Source organism: Dendrobates tinctorius, unplaced genomic scaffold, assembly GCF_039654945.1.
Source record: "Dendrobates tinctorius isolate UK_male_01 unplaced genomic scaffold, ASM3965494v1 ptg000073l, whole genome shotgun sequence".
NCBI lineage: Eukaryota > Metazoa > Chordata > Amphibia > Anura > Dendrobatidae > Dendrobates > Dendrobates tinctorius.
This window is the reverse complement of record NW_027361741.1, coordinates 6534421-6549926: the sequence shown is the minus strand read 5'-3', so window position 1 is coordinate 6549926 and position 15506 is coordinate 6534421. Positions and strand designations below refer to the sequence as shown.

Genomic DNA, 15506 nt, shown 5'->3' with positions numbered 1-15506 from the left:
AATTTTTTTTTTTTTTAATTATTTTTACACGTGTTCTTTTTTTTTTTTTTTAAATTTATTATATTGTCATCAGTGTCTTTTGTCAGATCGCTGATCTGACACTTAGAACAGCGCTGTGTCAGATCGGCGATCTGACAGGCGCTGCTGCAGGCTTCCTCCTGCCTGTTCTCAGCAGGCAGTGAGGAAGATGCCTCCCCTGCAGGACCCCGAAGGGGTGTCAGCTGTGATAATCAGCTGACACCCGGCCGCGATCAGCTGCGCTCCCCCCGCGAGCACTGCTGATCGCGTTTGACGTAATATTCCGTCCTTGGGACTTAGGTCCCAGGTCACATGGACGGAATATTACGTCCAATGTAGGAAAGGGGTTAAACTATAGAAATGTGGTATTGTCATAATCATACAGATCTGCAAAATAAAATTAACACTTATTTTTTTTCAGCAAAGTGGACTGCGTAAAATTTAGAACGCCAAAAAAAGTGGCAGAATTATAGTTTAGTATTCCATCCCATAAAGAGTTAAAGAAAATTTGCTAATTTGCGATTAACTTATATGAAACCCAAAATGATACCATTGATAAAAAAAAAAAAAAAAAACTTCAATGTTGCCCAAATGATAAAAAGGTTATAGCTCCTGAAATGTGACAATAGAAAAGTGAAAAAAGCTTGTCACAAAAAAGACCCTTAAACTTGCTGTGATTCCAGAAGGCTAAATAGGCCAGTTTTATAAAAAAAAAAAAAATGAAAAAGAATATATATTTTTTTAATGTTACCTTTTAAAAGCTCTAGTAAGTTAACAGACAGGGAGCGATGTGATGTATTCTTTGGTTCCAGTTGGTACTCTGATGTGAATTCTTCCAACCAATGAATAAAAGAAGGGCAGGCAGATAAACTTTGAAGTAAGGAGTTCATAAAACAAGTGTTGCCTAAATTCAGCAATCCGGGTACAAGGCCTAGTGGACAAGAAAACAGCAGTAAGGATATATTCAGCAAGCTACAGTCTATAAAGTTATTTTTTTCTTTGTGAAGTTATGAAAAAAACACAAAAGCACAAAACTCTATTCACAAGTATTTTGTGTAAGAAAGACGTAGTTACTTACCGGTAACGAGATTACTCAGAGCCCATAACAGCACCACGGAGAGAGGGGATCTGCCATGCAAGGACAGGAAAGCTACAGATAAAAAGGGCAGTACCGCTCCCTCATATCAGATGGTTTACAGAGCACAAGAGGACCTCCAGGTTATTCCAACAATAAACATTTCAGCCATAATACTTATAAGTAAAACACCCTGTGACCTATACATAAATCACACACAAACAAAGAGCGTGCTTACCCACACGTGACAGGAGGGAATATAAGGGTGCAGTCATAGGCTCTGAGAAATCCTGTTACCGGTAAGTAACTACATCTTTCTCCTTCCCCCATGACAGCACCACAGAGAGAATCGCAGAGAATTCTATTTTACAGAGGCATCACAGCCTGTAGAACCCTTCTCCCAAACGTGAGATCAGAGGAAGAGGCAAGGTCCAGTCGGTAGGGATTTTAAAAGGTAGGAGATGACAACTGTCAGCTTTACAGATCTGTTGTATAGAAACCTCTGAATTTTCCACCCAAGAGGTTGCCACCGCTCTAAAAGAATGAGCTCTCAAATCTCTCTGGGATGACATTCCCACTGGACGAGTAAGCCATCGAGAATGCATCCCTTATCCACCTTGCCAATGTGCTTTTTGAGGCCTTGAGCCCTTTTCTGGGCCCCTGAAAGCACACAGAGACCTACACTACCGTTCAAAAGTTTGGGGTCACCCAGACAATTGTGTTTTCCATGAAAACTCATACTTTTATTAATCAAATGAGTTGACAAATGAATTTAAAATCTAGTCCAGACATTGACAAAGTTCGAAAAAAAGATTTTTATTTGAATAATTTTCTCCTTCAAACTGCTTTCGTCAAAGAATTCTCCTTTTGCAGCAATTACAGCATTGCAGACCTTTGGCATGATAGCAGTTAATTTGTTGAGGTAATCTGGAGAAATTTCACCCCATGCTTCCAGAAGCCCCTCCCACCAGTTGGTTTGGCTTGATGGGGACTTTTTGCGTACCATACGGTCAAGCTGGTCCCACAACAGCTCAATGGAGTTGAGATCTGGCGACTGACTCAGATATTTTTCAAAAGTCCATAACTCGAAAGATGTGCTCATAATCCATGATCCTAGGATGGAGCTGGAGAGGCAATGGATGTGTATTTCTGAGTCTAGCTGACAGGTATATTCTAATTGAGGCCCCCAGGCCCCTTCCTGCCCCATGCTGGCGTGGCTCCTGCTTAAGCTTTGAAGTTCTGTTTTGGGCCTTATCTCATTATCATACTAAAAGGCCTTGCTATTCAACATTGGGCACTAAATCCTGCTTTCTTCAATATGTGTACAAGCCCTGGGGGGGTAGGAGCAGTTAACTCCTTCATCACACCTCCCTGTAATTCTTGTGAACTCAGACCAAAATGGACAGGGCAAGCTCAGACATGAGGCAAGCATTAGGCCCCATATCCAAGATGGCGGCTGCTCCTTCATCACACCTTTATTTCTAAGAACAAGAATAGACTGTCGAGTTTCACATGAAAGTTCTTTTTTTCTGGCCATTTTGAGAGTTTAATGGAATCAACAAATGTAATGCTCCAGATTCTCAACTAGCTCAAAGGAAGGTCAGGTTTGTAGCTTCTCTAATCAACAAAGCTGTTTTCAGCTGTGCTAACATACTTGCACAAGGGTTTTCAAGGGTATTCTATGCATCCATTAGCCTGCTTACACAGTTAGCAAACACAAAGTACCATAAGAACACTGGAGTGATGGTTGTTGGAAATGGGCCTCTATACACTTATGAAGATATTGCATTACAAACCAGATGTTTGCAGCTAGAATAGTCATTTACCACATTAACATTGTATAGAGTGTATTTCTGAATCATTTAATATTGGCTTCATTGGAAAAAAAACCTGTGGTTTTCTTTCAAAAATAAGGAAATTTCTAAGTGACCCTAAACTTTTGAATGGTAGTGTAGCCTTACTACACCCGTGGGTGGCCGCTATGTACTGATCTAAACACCTTCTTATGACTAATGTATTTAAACTTTCCTCTTTTGCGTTCTTGGGGCTTGATCAAAAGGATGGGAGGACTACTTCTTGGAACGTATGGAAGCAAGACACTACCGAATGACCCTATCTTCTAAAATCTGAGTGAAGTGGAGGCCAGCAGACAGGGCCTGAAAATCACTCACCCTGCGGACTGATGTCAATGTCTCTAGAAGAACTGCCTTTAGGGATCCTAACGGGGACATAGCTTTTCTCGACGTCATATTGCGATGCCCTCAACAACGGACCTGTAATTTTTTCTATTTTGTCTTCCGAGAGGCGACACTTCCTGTTTTTCAGAGTCTAGTAGAAGTTCCAGGAACTCCTGTACCCTTTTCGGCTCGAGCTTCGACTTAAGATTAAGGCCCTTCATTAGCTCACTAAAGAGGTCATAACTCTTTCTAGCTGAGCTTTGCAGTGCTGGATCAAATTGCCTATCACTAGAAAGTCCTCTAGGTAATGTAAAATCAAGATGTCCTGCTCCCTTAGGTGTGCCATCGCTTCTGCCACCAGCTTGGTAAGCACTCAAGAAGTCACCGCCAAGCCGAAAGGGAGGGATCTGTACTGAAAGTATCCGATTCCCCACCTATGGAGACCGCTACCCTGAGGAACCCCACATTTGATCCCATTACAGAAGTTTCCAGGCTCCTCTCTTCTTGTCATCTGACAACATGCATTACCGACCCCATTCCTTCACATCTCCTCCAGTCTCTGTCTCTAGTCATCACTACTCACCTAAGTACAATCTTTAATCTCTCCCTCTCCTCTGGCATTTCCTCTCCTCCTTCAAACACTCTACCTTTATACCATTGTTAAAAACCCCCTCTCGATCCATCCTGCACAAATAACTACAGACCAGTCTCCAATCTCCCCTTCATCTCTAAACTCTTGGAGTGCCTGGTCTACTCCTACCTTACTAGTTACCTCTCCACTCACTCCTTCCTAAATCTTTCACAGTCCAGGTCCGCCCCCTACATTCGACAGAAACTGCACTCGTCAAAGTGACCAATGACCTTCTGACAGCAAAATGTAATGGTGACCACTCTCTGCGGCTTTCGACACTATTGACCACCATCTCCTACTCTCTATGCTCCAGTTAATAGGCATAAAGGACACTGCCCTCTTCCTGGTTCTCTTCCTACCTTTCTGACCGCTCCTTCAGTGTATCATCCGCTGGATCCACTTCGTCTCCTCTTCCTCTCACTCTTGGGGTCCCTCAGGGCTCAGTCCTTGGCCCCAATTGTAGAGACCATCAGCAGATATGACTTTCAGTACCATCTTTATATCGATGACACACAACTATACACGTCATCCCCTGACCTTATCCCCGCTGTACTACAAAACGCCAGTGACTGTCTGCCCGCAGTCTCCAACATCATGTCCACTCTCTATCTGAAACTCAACCTTTCCAAAACTGAACTTCTTCTGCTCCTGCCGTTTACCAACCTCCCTAAATCTGACATCTCCATCTCTGTGGGTGGCATCATAATAACATGCAGGCAGCAGGCGTGCGCTGTCTGGGTGTTATGTTTGACACCAATCTTTCCTTTACCTTCCATATACAATCTCTTGCCGGCTCTTGCCGCTTACACCTAAAGAACATCTCTAGAATCCGCCCTTTTCTCAACATTGAAAAAACAAAAATCCTCACTGTTGCCCTGATCCACTCCCGCCTGGCCTACTGTAATGCTCTATTAATTGGCCTCCCCCTCACTCGACTTTCCACTCTCCGGTCCATCCTTAATGGAGCAGCAAGGGTCGTCCATCTGGCTAATCTGTACTCGGACGAGTCTGATCTTCGCCAGTCAGTGCACTGGCTGCCCATTCATTATAGGGCCCAATGCAAACTGCTTGTTCTCACCCAAAAAGCTCTCCACAGTGCGGCACCCCCCTACATCTCCTCCCTAATTTCTGTTTATCGGCTTACCCACTCGTTACGCTCTGCAAACGACTTTCGACTAACCTCTGCACTAACCCATACCTCCCACTCCCGGCTCCAAGACTTCTCCCGCGTTGCGCCAATCCTCTGGAATGCTCTACCCCATGAAATAAGGACTATCCACAAATTGCACAGTTGTAGGCGCTCCCTCAAAACACGTCTGTTCAGAGTGGTCTATCACGTTCCCTAATTAAAGTCAGTGTGTGTGTGTCCCATTCACTATCTGAGAATAATCCTCCATCAAAATCCACCGCATCCAACAGCACCACAAATACTGGCTGGTGACCAGCTCATGCAGCCTTTATCTATCCCCCACTCCCTCAAGATGGCTGGATCACCATTATAAATACACACCTGTACTTTGTGTCACCCCTCACCTCATTGTAGATTATAAGCTCTCATGAGCAGGGTCGTGTTATTTAGCTTTAATTATTGTATTATCTTGTTTCTTCTGACTTATATATAAACTGTTAAATTGTAACAAGTTGCGGAATATGTTGCCGCTATATAAAGATTATTATTATTATTATAGTCTTTGTGTATGGGAATGTAATAATAAGCATCCCTCAGGTCCATAACTGTCATAAAACAATCTGGAAACAGGATTTTGACAGTTGCTTTTATTGACTCCATTTTGAGAGTTTGAGTCTTTAGTGACTTGTTCAGCTTTTTTAGGTTCATTATTGTCCTGAAGGATCCATCTTGTTTCTTCAACAGAAACAACGGGGAGTAGAATCCTTCCATTTTTTCCTGAAAGGGAATCTCCTGGAGGACAGCTTTGTCTACTAGGCTTAACAATTTGTGTTTCAAGGCCAGTTGTTCCTCTGTAGAGGACCGCAGAGGAGTCACAACAAAGTATGGGACGGAGAGGAATTCTATTTTTACACCCGACTTTATTAGGCTTAATATCCAGGAACTCCTCTCCCAGGTCGGGATAAAAAGAGAATCTTCCCCCCACTGGAAAAGACCATAACTGGGAGGGACCCCAAAGAGGAAATCTCTGCTACTCTTTTTTCCCTCTTCCCACTTGGTTTGCTCTCTCAGGGGCATTCTACAAAAAAAATGTCCTAATCTGAAAAGACTTTTTATAAATGGGAATAGGAATGTTGGGAAAGTCCTTTTTTCTATCCCCCGCTTTCTCAAGGATGCCATATAATGTTGACCCGATCATAAATTCACCTTCACAGGGGATGGAACATAATTTTGATTTTATCTGGACGTCCCCAGGCCAACACTTAAGCTAGAGGGCTCTACGAACTGCATTGGTGAAGGCTGTGGATCTGGCTGCCAGTCTAAGGGAATGGAAGCTAGCATTTTATCTCTAGAGACACTATCCTGGAACTGATTCTCTAATTGGTCTAACCAAATCATTAAACACCTAGCTGTGTCGGTTGCTGCTATAACAGGTCTTTGAGTGCCACCTGATGCTTCCCATGAATCCTTAATGATCAAATCTGCTCTATTATCTAGTGGATCCTTTAATACCCCCATGTCTTTAAAGGAAAGGGCAAATTTCCTGGAAGCTTTAGCAATAGCCACATCTAACTTCAGGGCTTTGTCCCAGGATGCTGGATCCTAAAAAGAATATTTCTTTTTGAGGGATGGCACAGAGGAGTTCTTTCTTTCAGGTCTATTCCATTTTCTCTTAATCAGAGAATGTATGTTCTCATTAAGAGGGAATGACCTATGTTTTTTCTATCCGTGCCCACCATACATTAAATTCTACACTGACTTTGCAGGGCGTGGGCATATAATTGCCATCGTGGACCTTACAGCCGTAACCAGACTATTTCTTTCACTGGAAAACAATGGTGCCCTCCCATATCTTCCTCTAACGACGAAGAGAGTCCTATGAACCAGTGTCTCTCCGTTCTTCTGTTCTTCCTCTGAACTACTGGTCCCGGATTCAAGGCTCCTCCGGATGGATTTCTGCCTCTGTCCTGATTGCAGATCTTAACTCAGAGGCGAAATTTGGGGTCTCCTTACATAGCACCTGCTCTGTGCACGATTGATAAATCTTCATTACAGATTGGAAACTTCTGTGTTTTGTTTTAGCTAAGCATTTTCCTCCCAGTTTAGAAGGAGGAATCAAATCCACTGATGGGTTTCCTATGGAGGCCGGAGATTCGTCCACCACGCCGGAGCTCCTGCTGTGCTGGGTAGATCTGCTGCCGGAACGTCCACTCAGCTGGGATGAAGCTTCATGCTGCCGCACCTCTTTCTGCCTTTGTATCCTTGGGTTCTGATGCCGCTGTGCTGGTTCTCCCTCCAGGACCTCCAGATCTACAAGGTATATCCTAAGCTGCTGAGAGTGTTTCTTACTGCGTTTTAAAGGCAAGCAGCCTCGGCGCGTCCCCTGTGTCCCTTCCAGCAGCTTCATCGCCAGAAGTCGCTTTTGGTCATGTGACCCTGCCGGCCGTGTGATCAGGGAGCTACTGTGGCGCGCCCCCGTGCATATGCACAGCTGGACGCCTGGAAGCATGGTGCAGCTGCGCTCCTCCCGCACACACTGAAAGGCCCACCAGCCCCAGCGGTGGCGGCCCCAGGACACTGCACCAGCCGAGGCAGGGGCACCCCTGCTGCCTGTACCGGTCTGGCCAGGCCGAGTTCCATTTTCTCTTCATACTTCTTTCTTCAGGTACGTCACAACTGAACGTTCCCCGTCAAGGACAGGAAACCAACTGAGGCGAGGGAGAGGTACCACCCTTTTTATCTGTAGGTTTCCTGTCCTTGAAGGGCGGATCCCCTCTCTCCGTGGTGCAGTCATGGGGGAAGGAGAAAGCTGGTGTTAAAAAGTTGCTAATTTTTATGCAAAATGTAATTGATGACTATTTGAAACATAGCCAGTGCTTAACAGGAGGACATGGTCTACTTCGGCCCTACAGGGTCACTATAATTTACGTCACAAAAAGGGAGGGAATTATAGCACAAATGTATTCTCTGATGGGTAATGAAAGAAGGCGTAGTTGGAAAGCAACTAAGCTGCTCATAGGGGTGTAAAAACATTTTGAGATTTGCACCAAAAGCCCTGTTCTACCTTCACCCGATTTCAGCACAAAAACAGTAAATGAGGGCCACAGAATCCTAACACTTTAATAATTCCTTACCACGAATACTAGTTATTACTATCTAAGGCTAGTTTCACATTAGCGTTTTTTTGCGCAGCGCATCGTGCGCATAAAAAACGCAAAGAAAAACGCAAAACAAACGCGCGTTTTTTTAACGTCATGCGCACGCTGATGCGTCAAAAAAACGTAGCGTTGCTTGCGTTTTACATGCGTTTTTGCATGCGTTTGCGTTTTTTTAAGCACATGCGTTTTTAGGTGTTACATTTTTTCCATTGTCTAGAGAACATTCTAGACTTGTTTCACTCAAACGCATGCGCAAAAAAACGCAACCGTGCGCAAGACCATGCGCACGCATGCGTTCCCATAGACTTCAATGTGTTGTTTTTGCGCATTCCGTGCGCATGCGTTTTTTTGCCGAGACAGGGCGCACCAAAAAATGCAACATGTTGCGTCTGGCGCGCCTGGCGCAAAAGAAAAAAAAACGCATGCGCACGAAAACGCAAGTGTGCGCAAGACCATGCGCACGTCATGTTAAACATAGGTGCGCATGCGCACGATGCGCTGCGCACAAAAGCGCAAATGTGAAACCAGCCTAACTGGAATGTAATCATACAGCTTCAATACATTAGTCACTGATTATATACAAGATGATTTTACCTTTTTTATGCTTTTTTCTCTCTGTCATGGGTCCCCACAGAACATATATCCCAGCTGCGAGAGCTGCAGCGAACCCACCAATCATGCCCCAGTTCTTCATCATTTTACATCTCAAGTAAAAAAGAAAAAATGGCAAGTTCAGTAAAAGATGCAAGTCTTTACAGTGCTGAACAATCACAAGTAGCAATTATATTCTAATACATCATCACACCTCATGTATAGCAATTTGTACAGTCACATCAGATCGCACTGTTACCTAGTGTTTAGTGAATATGGTGGGCATTCATAAAGCTTCATGAAAACATGTAGATATCACACAAGAAAGTGACATAGCAGAATACAACTACTAGCAGCCAACGACTCTGTGAGGCTGGTTTCACACTTGCGTTTTTTTGCGCTGTGTTTTAGTGCAAAAAACGCATGCGTTTTTTCCCTATACTTTAACATGGGTGCACATATGTGTGCATACACACGCGTTTGTACGCGTTTGTATGCGCATGCGTTTTTTTGTAGTGTGCGCTCGGGCGCACAAAATGCATCCCGTTGCATTTTTTGTGCGTCCGACTTGCCCCAAAATAACGCATGCGCACGCAATGCGTTTTTTTACAGCAAAACACCCATTCTAGTCTATGGGTGCGCATACGTGCGCATTGTAATGCGCAAAAAAAGCATGCGTTTTTTTAAAAATGCTCCAAAACCCGCAAAAAAACGCAAACGCATAATGCGTTTTTTCATGCGTTTGTGTGCGCAAAAAACGCGCAGCAAAAAACGCAAGTGTGAAAGTAGCCTTAGTCGGCCTTTAATGGCTCATACTCATTTGTGAGAAAAACGGACGAGTGCAATCCAATAAAAAAAAAAAATTGGATTGCATTCTGTCTAATGTTACTCTGATTCCTTGCTCATCTCCAATTTTTCTCTCAGCTCAGATCGGACTGGATGAGACTCGCCAATGCAAGTCAATGGGTATGTTGTCCGATTTTTACACACCCATCTCCTACAAAATCCGACATTTCATCAGCTGATTACAGTAAATTCACTGTGTGACCCGTCAGGATAGAATAGAGTAGAAATATACATAGAATAGATAGAAAGAGGTCAGTGACATATACAGTTAGTCTAGTGCATGTGTAGTTTAACCCCTTCACCCCCAAGGGTGGTTTGCACGTTCATGACCGGGCCAATTTTTACAATTCTGACCACTGTACCTTTATGAGGTCATAACTCTGGAACGCTTCCATGGATCCCGGTGATTCTGACATTGTTTTCTCGTGACATATTGTACTTCATGTTAGTGGCAAAATTTCACTCAAATAACTTGCGTTTATTTGTGAAAAAAACGGAATTTTGGCAAAAATTTTAAAAATTTCGCAATTTTCCAACTTTGAATTTTTATGCCCTTAAATCACAGAGATACGGCACACAAAAAACTTGATAACTAACATTTCCCACATGTTTACTTTACATCAGCACAATTTTGGAACCAAAATTTTTTTTTGTTAGGAAGTTATAAGGGTTAACAGTTGACCAGCGATTTCTCATTTTAACACCACCATTTTATTTTTAGGACCACATCACATTTGAAGCCACTTTGAGGGGTCTATAGGACAGAAAATACCCAAAAGTGACACCATTCTAAAAACTGCACCCCTTAAGGTGCTCAAAACCACATTCAAGAAGTTTATTAACCCTTTAGGTGCGTCACAGGAATTTTTTTGAATATTTAAAAAAAAATGAACATCTAACTTTTTTTCACAAAAAAAATACTTCAGGTTCAATTTTTTTTATTTTACCAAGGGTAACAGGAGAAATTGGACTGCAAAAGTTATTGTGCAATTTGTCCTGAGTACGCTGATACCTGATTTGTGGAGGGGAACGACTGTTTCGGCGCATGGCAGAGCTCAGAATGGAAGGAGCACCGTTTGACTTTTTCAATGCAAAATTGGCTGGAATTCAGATCGGACGCCATGTCACGTTTGGAGAGTCCCTGATGTACCTAAACAGTGGAAACCCCCTACAAGTGACCCCATTTTGGAAACTAGACCCCCCAAAGGAACTTATCTAGATGTGTGGTGAGAACTTTGAACCCCCAAGGGCTTCACAGAAGTTTATAACATAAAGCCGTACAATTAAAAAATCATATTTTTTCCACAAAAATGATCTTTTCACCCTCAATTCTTATTTTTCCAAGGGTAACAGCACCCTAAAAGATATTGTGCAATTTGTCCTGAGTAAGCTGATACCCCACATGTGGGGGTAAACCACTATTTGGGCGCATGGCAGAGCTCGGAAGGGAAGCAGCGCCATTTGATGTTTTTGGCTGGAATTGAGATCGGACACCATGTCGCGATTGAAAAACCCCTGATGTACCTAAACAGTGGAAACCCCCCACAAATGACACCATTTTGGAAACTAGACCCCCCAAGGAACTTATCTAGATGTGTGGTGAGAACGTTGAACCCCCCAGTGCTTCACAGAAGTTTATAATGCCAGGGCATGAAAATAAAAAAATCGTATTTTTTCCACAAACATGATCAATTAGTCCCCAATTTTTTTATTTTCCCAAGGGTAACAGGAGAAATTGAACCCCAAAAGTTGTTGTCCAATTTGTCCTGAGTACGCTGACACCCCATATGTGGGAGAAAACTACTGTATGGACACACGTCAGGGCTCGGAAGGGAAGTAGTGACGTTTTGGAATGCAGACATTGATGGAATGGTCTGCGGGTGTCATGTTGCCTTTGGAGAGCCCCTAATGTACCTAAACAGTGGAAACCCCCCACAAATGACCCCATTTTGAAAACTAGACCCCATAAGGAACTTATCTAGATGTGAGGTGAGCACTTTGAACCCCCAAGGGCTTCACAGAAGTTTATAATGCCAGGGCATGAAAATAAAAAAATCGTATTTTTTCCACAAACATGATCAATTAGTCCCCAATTTTTTTATTTTCCCAAGGGTAACAGGAGAAATTGAACCCCAAAAGTTGTTGTCCAATTTGTCCTGAGTACGCTGACACCCCATATGTGGGAGAAAACTACTGTATGGACACACGTCAGGGCTCGGAAGGGAAGTAGTGACGTTTTGGAATGCAGACTTTGATGGAATGGTCTGCGGGTGTCATGTTGCCTTTGGAGAGCCCCTAATGTACCTAAACAGTGGAAACACCCACAAATGACCCCATTTTGGAAACGAGAACCCCGTTTATAATGCCCGGGCATGAAAATAAAAAAATCGTATTTTTTCCACAAACACGATCAATTAGTCCCCAATTTTTTCATTTTCCCAAGGGTAACAGGAGAAATTGGACCCCAAAAGTTGTTGTCCAATTTGTCATGAGTACGCTGACACACCACATGTGGGAGAAAACTACTGTATGGACACATTTTGTTAGCCATTAAAAGGTATCATACCCACAAGATTCCTATTTCGTTTCTCTCACTGAGAGCACCTTATATATTTTTTTCTACTGGCTAACACGGTACCAAACCACTTTTTTCATTTATGCCTATGAAACAGTTAACTCAGTTTGGGAAACCCAGCTGTTGGGCTGACACAAAAACAGTCAGTGTTTTATGGATGTATGAACACAACCTGTCTTTGATTGTCTGGGTGAGCACAACAGGACTCCTCTGATCCAGCGCTCAATGAGGGTCCCAGTGGTCCAACACTTATGAATCTCATGTATACATGATAAATGTTATTGGTGATGACACAGATTAATGTTAAGGTATACAAATTTAACTATTAGACATCTGGCCTAACTTACGACTCTGATGGGGCGTCATTAAGGCTGGGACTACACTTATGCGAGTGGTGCCCAAGAGCAATTTTTAGACAAGTTGCGCGGCCAAAAACATCTGTGCAAATTGCCTGCAACTTCCTGTCACGTGGCTAAAGTCCAAATCGCAAAGAAGGTGCATGCAAGTCGCAGTTGTATTGTTAGTTGCATTGAAGTCTGTGGCAAGCAAGTTGCATGTGATTTTCAACAAATGATAAAAAGTCCAACACATTTGGAAACATTTGCAACTGTGTTGCAATGGCAGGAGGTTGCAATGCAACACCATAGGAAATCAATAGATGTGATGTCACAAACTAACACTGCAATTTCAGAGTCGCGAGACACATCGCCATTAGTGATGATGCTTGGGTGTGTTCAAATAATATCTTCGAGTCCCCGCGACTGTTAGACAGCCACAACACTTGTCACATGAAGGGATTGCCCAACAACCAGGTAATCCCCGCATATGTTGTGGCTACCAGCCTCGAATCATGCAGCCATGGGGACTCGAATATAATATCTGAGCACGCCCAAGATAGTTGGATAACACTTTATCCGAGCACGTTCGCTTATCAGTAGTCGCCCTGTAGCCCTAGCCTAAAATGAGTTCAAATTGTGTTAATGCTCTACAAAATCCCCAAATTACTAATAAACGTGTCCCTAGGCACATTCATTTGGTTTAAAGGGAATCTATCTGCACAAAATGACTTTTTAAACCAAACACATACGCTCGGTGCACCCAACATTTCGGTGCACCCTCCTACCTACTTGGTTCACATCTATTTCTACCCTTCTTTGTCTCTTGTAGAGCCAAAACATTCACAATCACTACTTGCAATATCACGGTACAAACGTGCAATCTTTGTGCTGCACAATAAAGTTAGCCGACCTAAAAGTGAAAGCACTGCGCTAACCTGACGTGTTTAATCACCTTCAGGGCAGAAGTGGAGAGAAATCAAGGATATAAAGAAACTCATGGGATGCATCAAAAAAAGTGTGATAATAAAGAACAGTCACTGCCATATAGCGGCACATATAGATCCCATTGGAAAACATGTCAGGCTTGTTCTTTTTTGAGGTTTACCGTTCTGTTGGGACCATCACAACCGCATGTCACACATTTAGCATGTTGTGCACACTAAACATACATTACAAATGAGAACAGAGCCTTGTTTTGTTACATTTGCTTCCTGACAACAATCCTCAAAAATATTTTTCAACAAGTAAAGGTCATTGTAAAAAAACAAACTGAGATTTACTCCCTCCCCAGATCCAGCGCTGAGTCTCCATCGCCGCTCCCGGTGTCTGTTATGGTTTGCAGTGCTGATGTCACCTCGAAAGCGCTGCAGTCAATCAGTGAGATCGGCAGCTCTGACTGAGTGGACGGCACAAATCGCTGAGCTCACTGATTGGCTGCTGACAATAACAGACACTGGACTCACCGCTGGACCCGGAGAGAGAGAAAGCAAACCACAGGGTGACTGGTTTTATCAAGGATCTGTACATAGCAGGAAAAGTTTTCTGAAAAGGACAAGCATTTAAATTGCATCTACAGGCATATGTCAGAAGCCTGAAAGGTGGAGGGGGGCCTGAGAGGTGTTGGGCCTGAGGGGGTGGAGGGCCTGAAGAGGTGGAGGGCCTGAGGGGGTGGGTGGCCTGAAGAGGTGGAGGGCCTGAGGGGGTGGGTGGCCTGAAGAGGTGGGTGGCCTGACGAGGTGGAGGGCCTGAGGGGTGTTGGACCTGAGGGGGTGGGTGGCCTGAAGAGGTGGAGGGCCTGAGAGGTGTTGGACCTGAGGGGGTGGAGGGCCTGAAGAGGTGGAGGGCCTGAGGAGGTGGGTGGCCTGAAGAGGTGGAGGGCCTGAGGGGGTGGGTGGCCTGAAGAGGTGGAGGGCCTGAGGGGGTGGGTGGCCTGAAGAGGTGGAGGGCCTGAGAGGTGTTGGACCTGAAGAGGTGGAGGGCCTGAGGGGGTGGGTGGCCTGAAGAGGTGGAGGGCCTGAGAGGTGTTGGACCTGAAGAGGTGGAGGGCCTGAGGGGGTGGGTGGCCTGAAGAGGTGGAGGGCCTGAGAGGTGTTGGACCTGAGGGGGTGGGTGGCCTGAAGAGGTGGAGGGCCTGAGAGGTGTTGGACCTGAGGGGGTGGGTGGCCTGAAGAGGTGGAGGGCCTGAGAGGTGTTGGACCTGAGGGGGTGGGTGGCCTGAAGAGGTGGAGGGCCTGAGGGCTACGGTTTATTGGGCTGTGTGTCCCAATATACTTATTTAGCAGAGGAATGACAACTAATAAAGGTGAGAGTATAGAAATGTGACTCCGGACATTGGTGGCTGCAGAACCGGACCTGCTCACTCCGTCCGTCCTCTCGCCGTGTCTGGTGTTGCGTTATCTCAGAGTCCTCCACGAGTGAACTCTGTACACACAAGAGCATGTGCACCTGCGGCCTTTCTGAGACACCCGCCCTCCTCTCCACATGTGTTCCTGTAGCCCCTTCCCACCTGCCCCGCTTCTAACCTGGCACCAGGCGCTCGGTGTAGTGGCCCGCCGACTCTCGCTTCAGAGGCCAGGGATGAGCCGCTGAGCATCACGCCCGCAAAAACGGAACTAATCTTTTCTCTTGTCCCGTCCGGACAATAAAACCAGAGCACCGGGAAAATGCAGGACGGAGCGCTAAAGTGAACGGACCACACAACAGGCCGCTGCTGGGCGCTAGTTACCATGGAAACCTGGTGTCAGCGCTGAGCCGCCTATGTCCTGTCCTGTGCACTGCCAGTGCCTAATGGACGGGAAGTACAATGAGAGCAGACAGGAGCGGTACCCCACGGCCATTCCTGCATGTCTCAGCCTGCTCCAGACAATTCTGTCCACAACTGAGAGACGTGAGGATCATGTGCAATAGATTTACAAGCGCCCCCAAAATAGTGGCTACACCCCATAAACAGTGCAAAGGGCATGCCAGT

The 15506-nt window shown here is 44.8% G+C and overlaps 1 protein-coding gene across 3 annotated transcripts in view; it reads right to left on the bottom strand.

Annotated features, from left to right (window-relative positions):
• USP30 (ubiquitin specific peptidase 30) overlaps nucleotides 1–15251 on the bottom strand; it is a 70268-nt gene extending 55017 nt beyond the window's left edge. The window contains exons 1-3 of one of the 3 annotated variants that reach the window (XM_073582597.1): nucleotides 15061–15251; nucleotides 8783–8892; nucleotides 770–949 (exon numbers count right to left, since the gene is read on the bottom strand). In XM_073582597.1, coding sequence (XP_073438698.1) covers nucleotides 770–949; nucleotides 8783–8892; nucleotides 15061–15131 — 361 coding nt within the window. In that variant the 5' untranslated portion in view covers nucleotides 15132–15251. Of the gene's footprint in view, nucleotides 1–769; nucleotides 950–8782; nucleotides 8893–14890; nucleotides 15012–15060 lie in introns of those variants that run through there. The other 2 variants (XM_073582596.1, XM_073582598.1) reach the window with 2 other exon arrangements.
• Nucleotides 15252–15506: the final 255 nt, after the last annotated feature.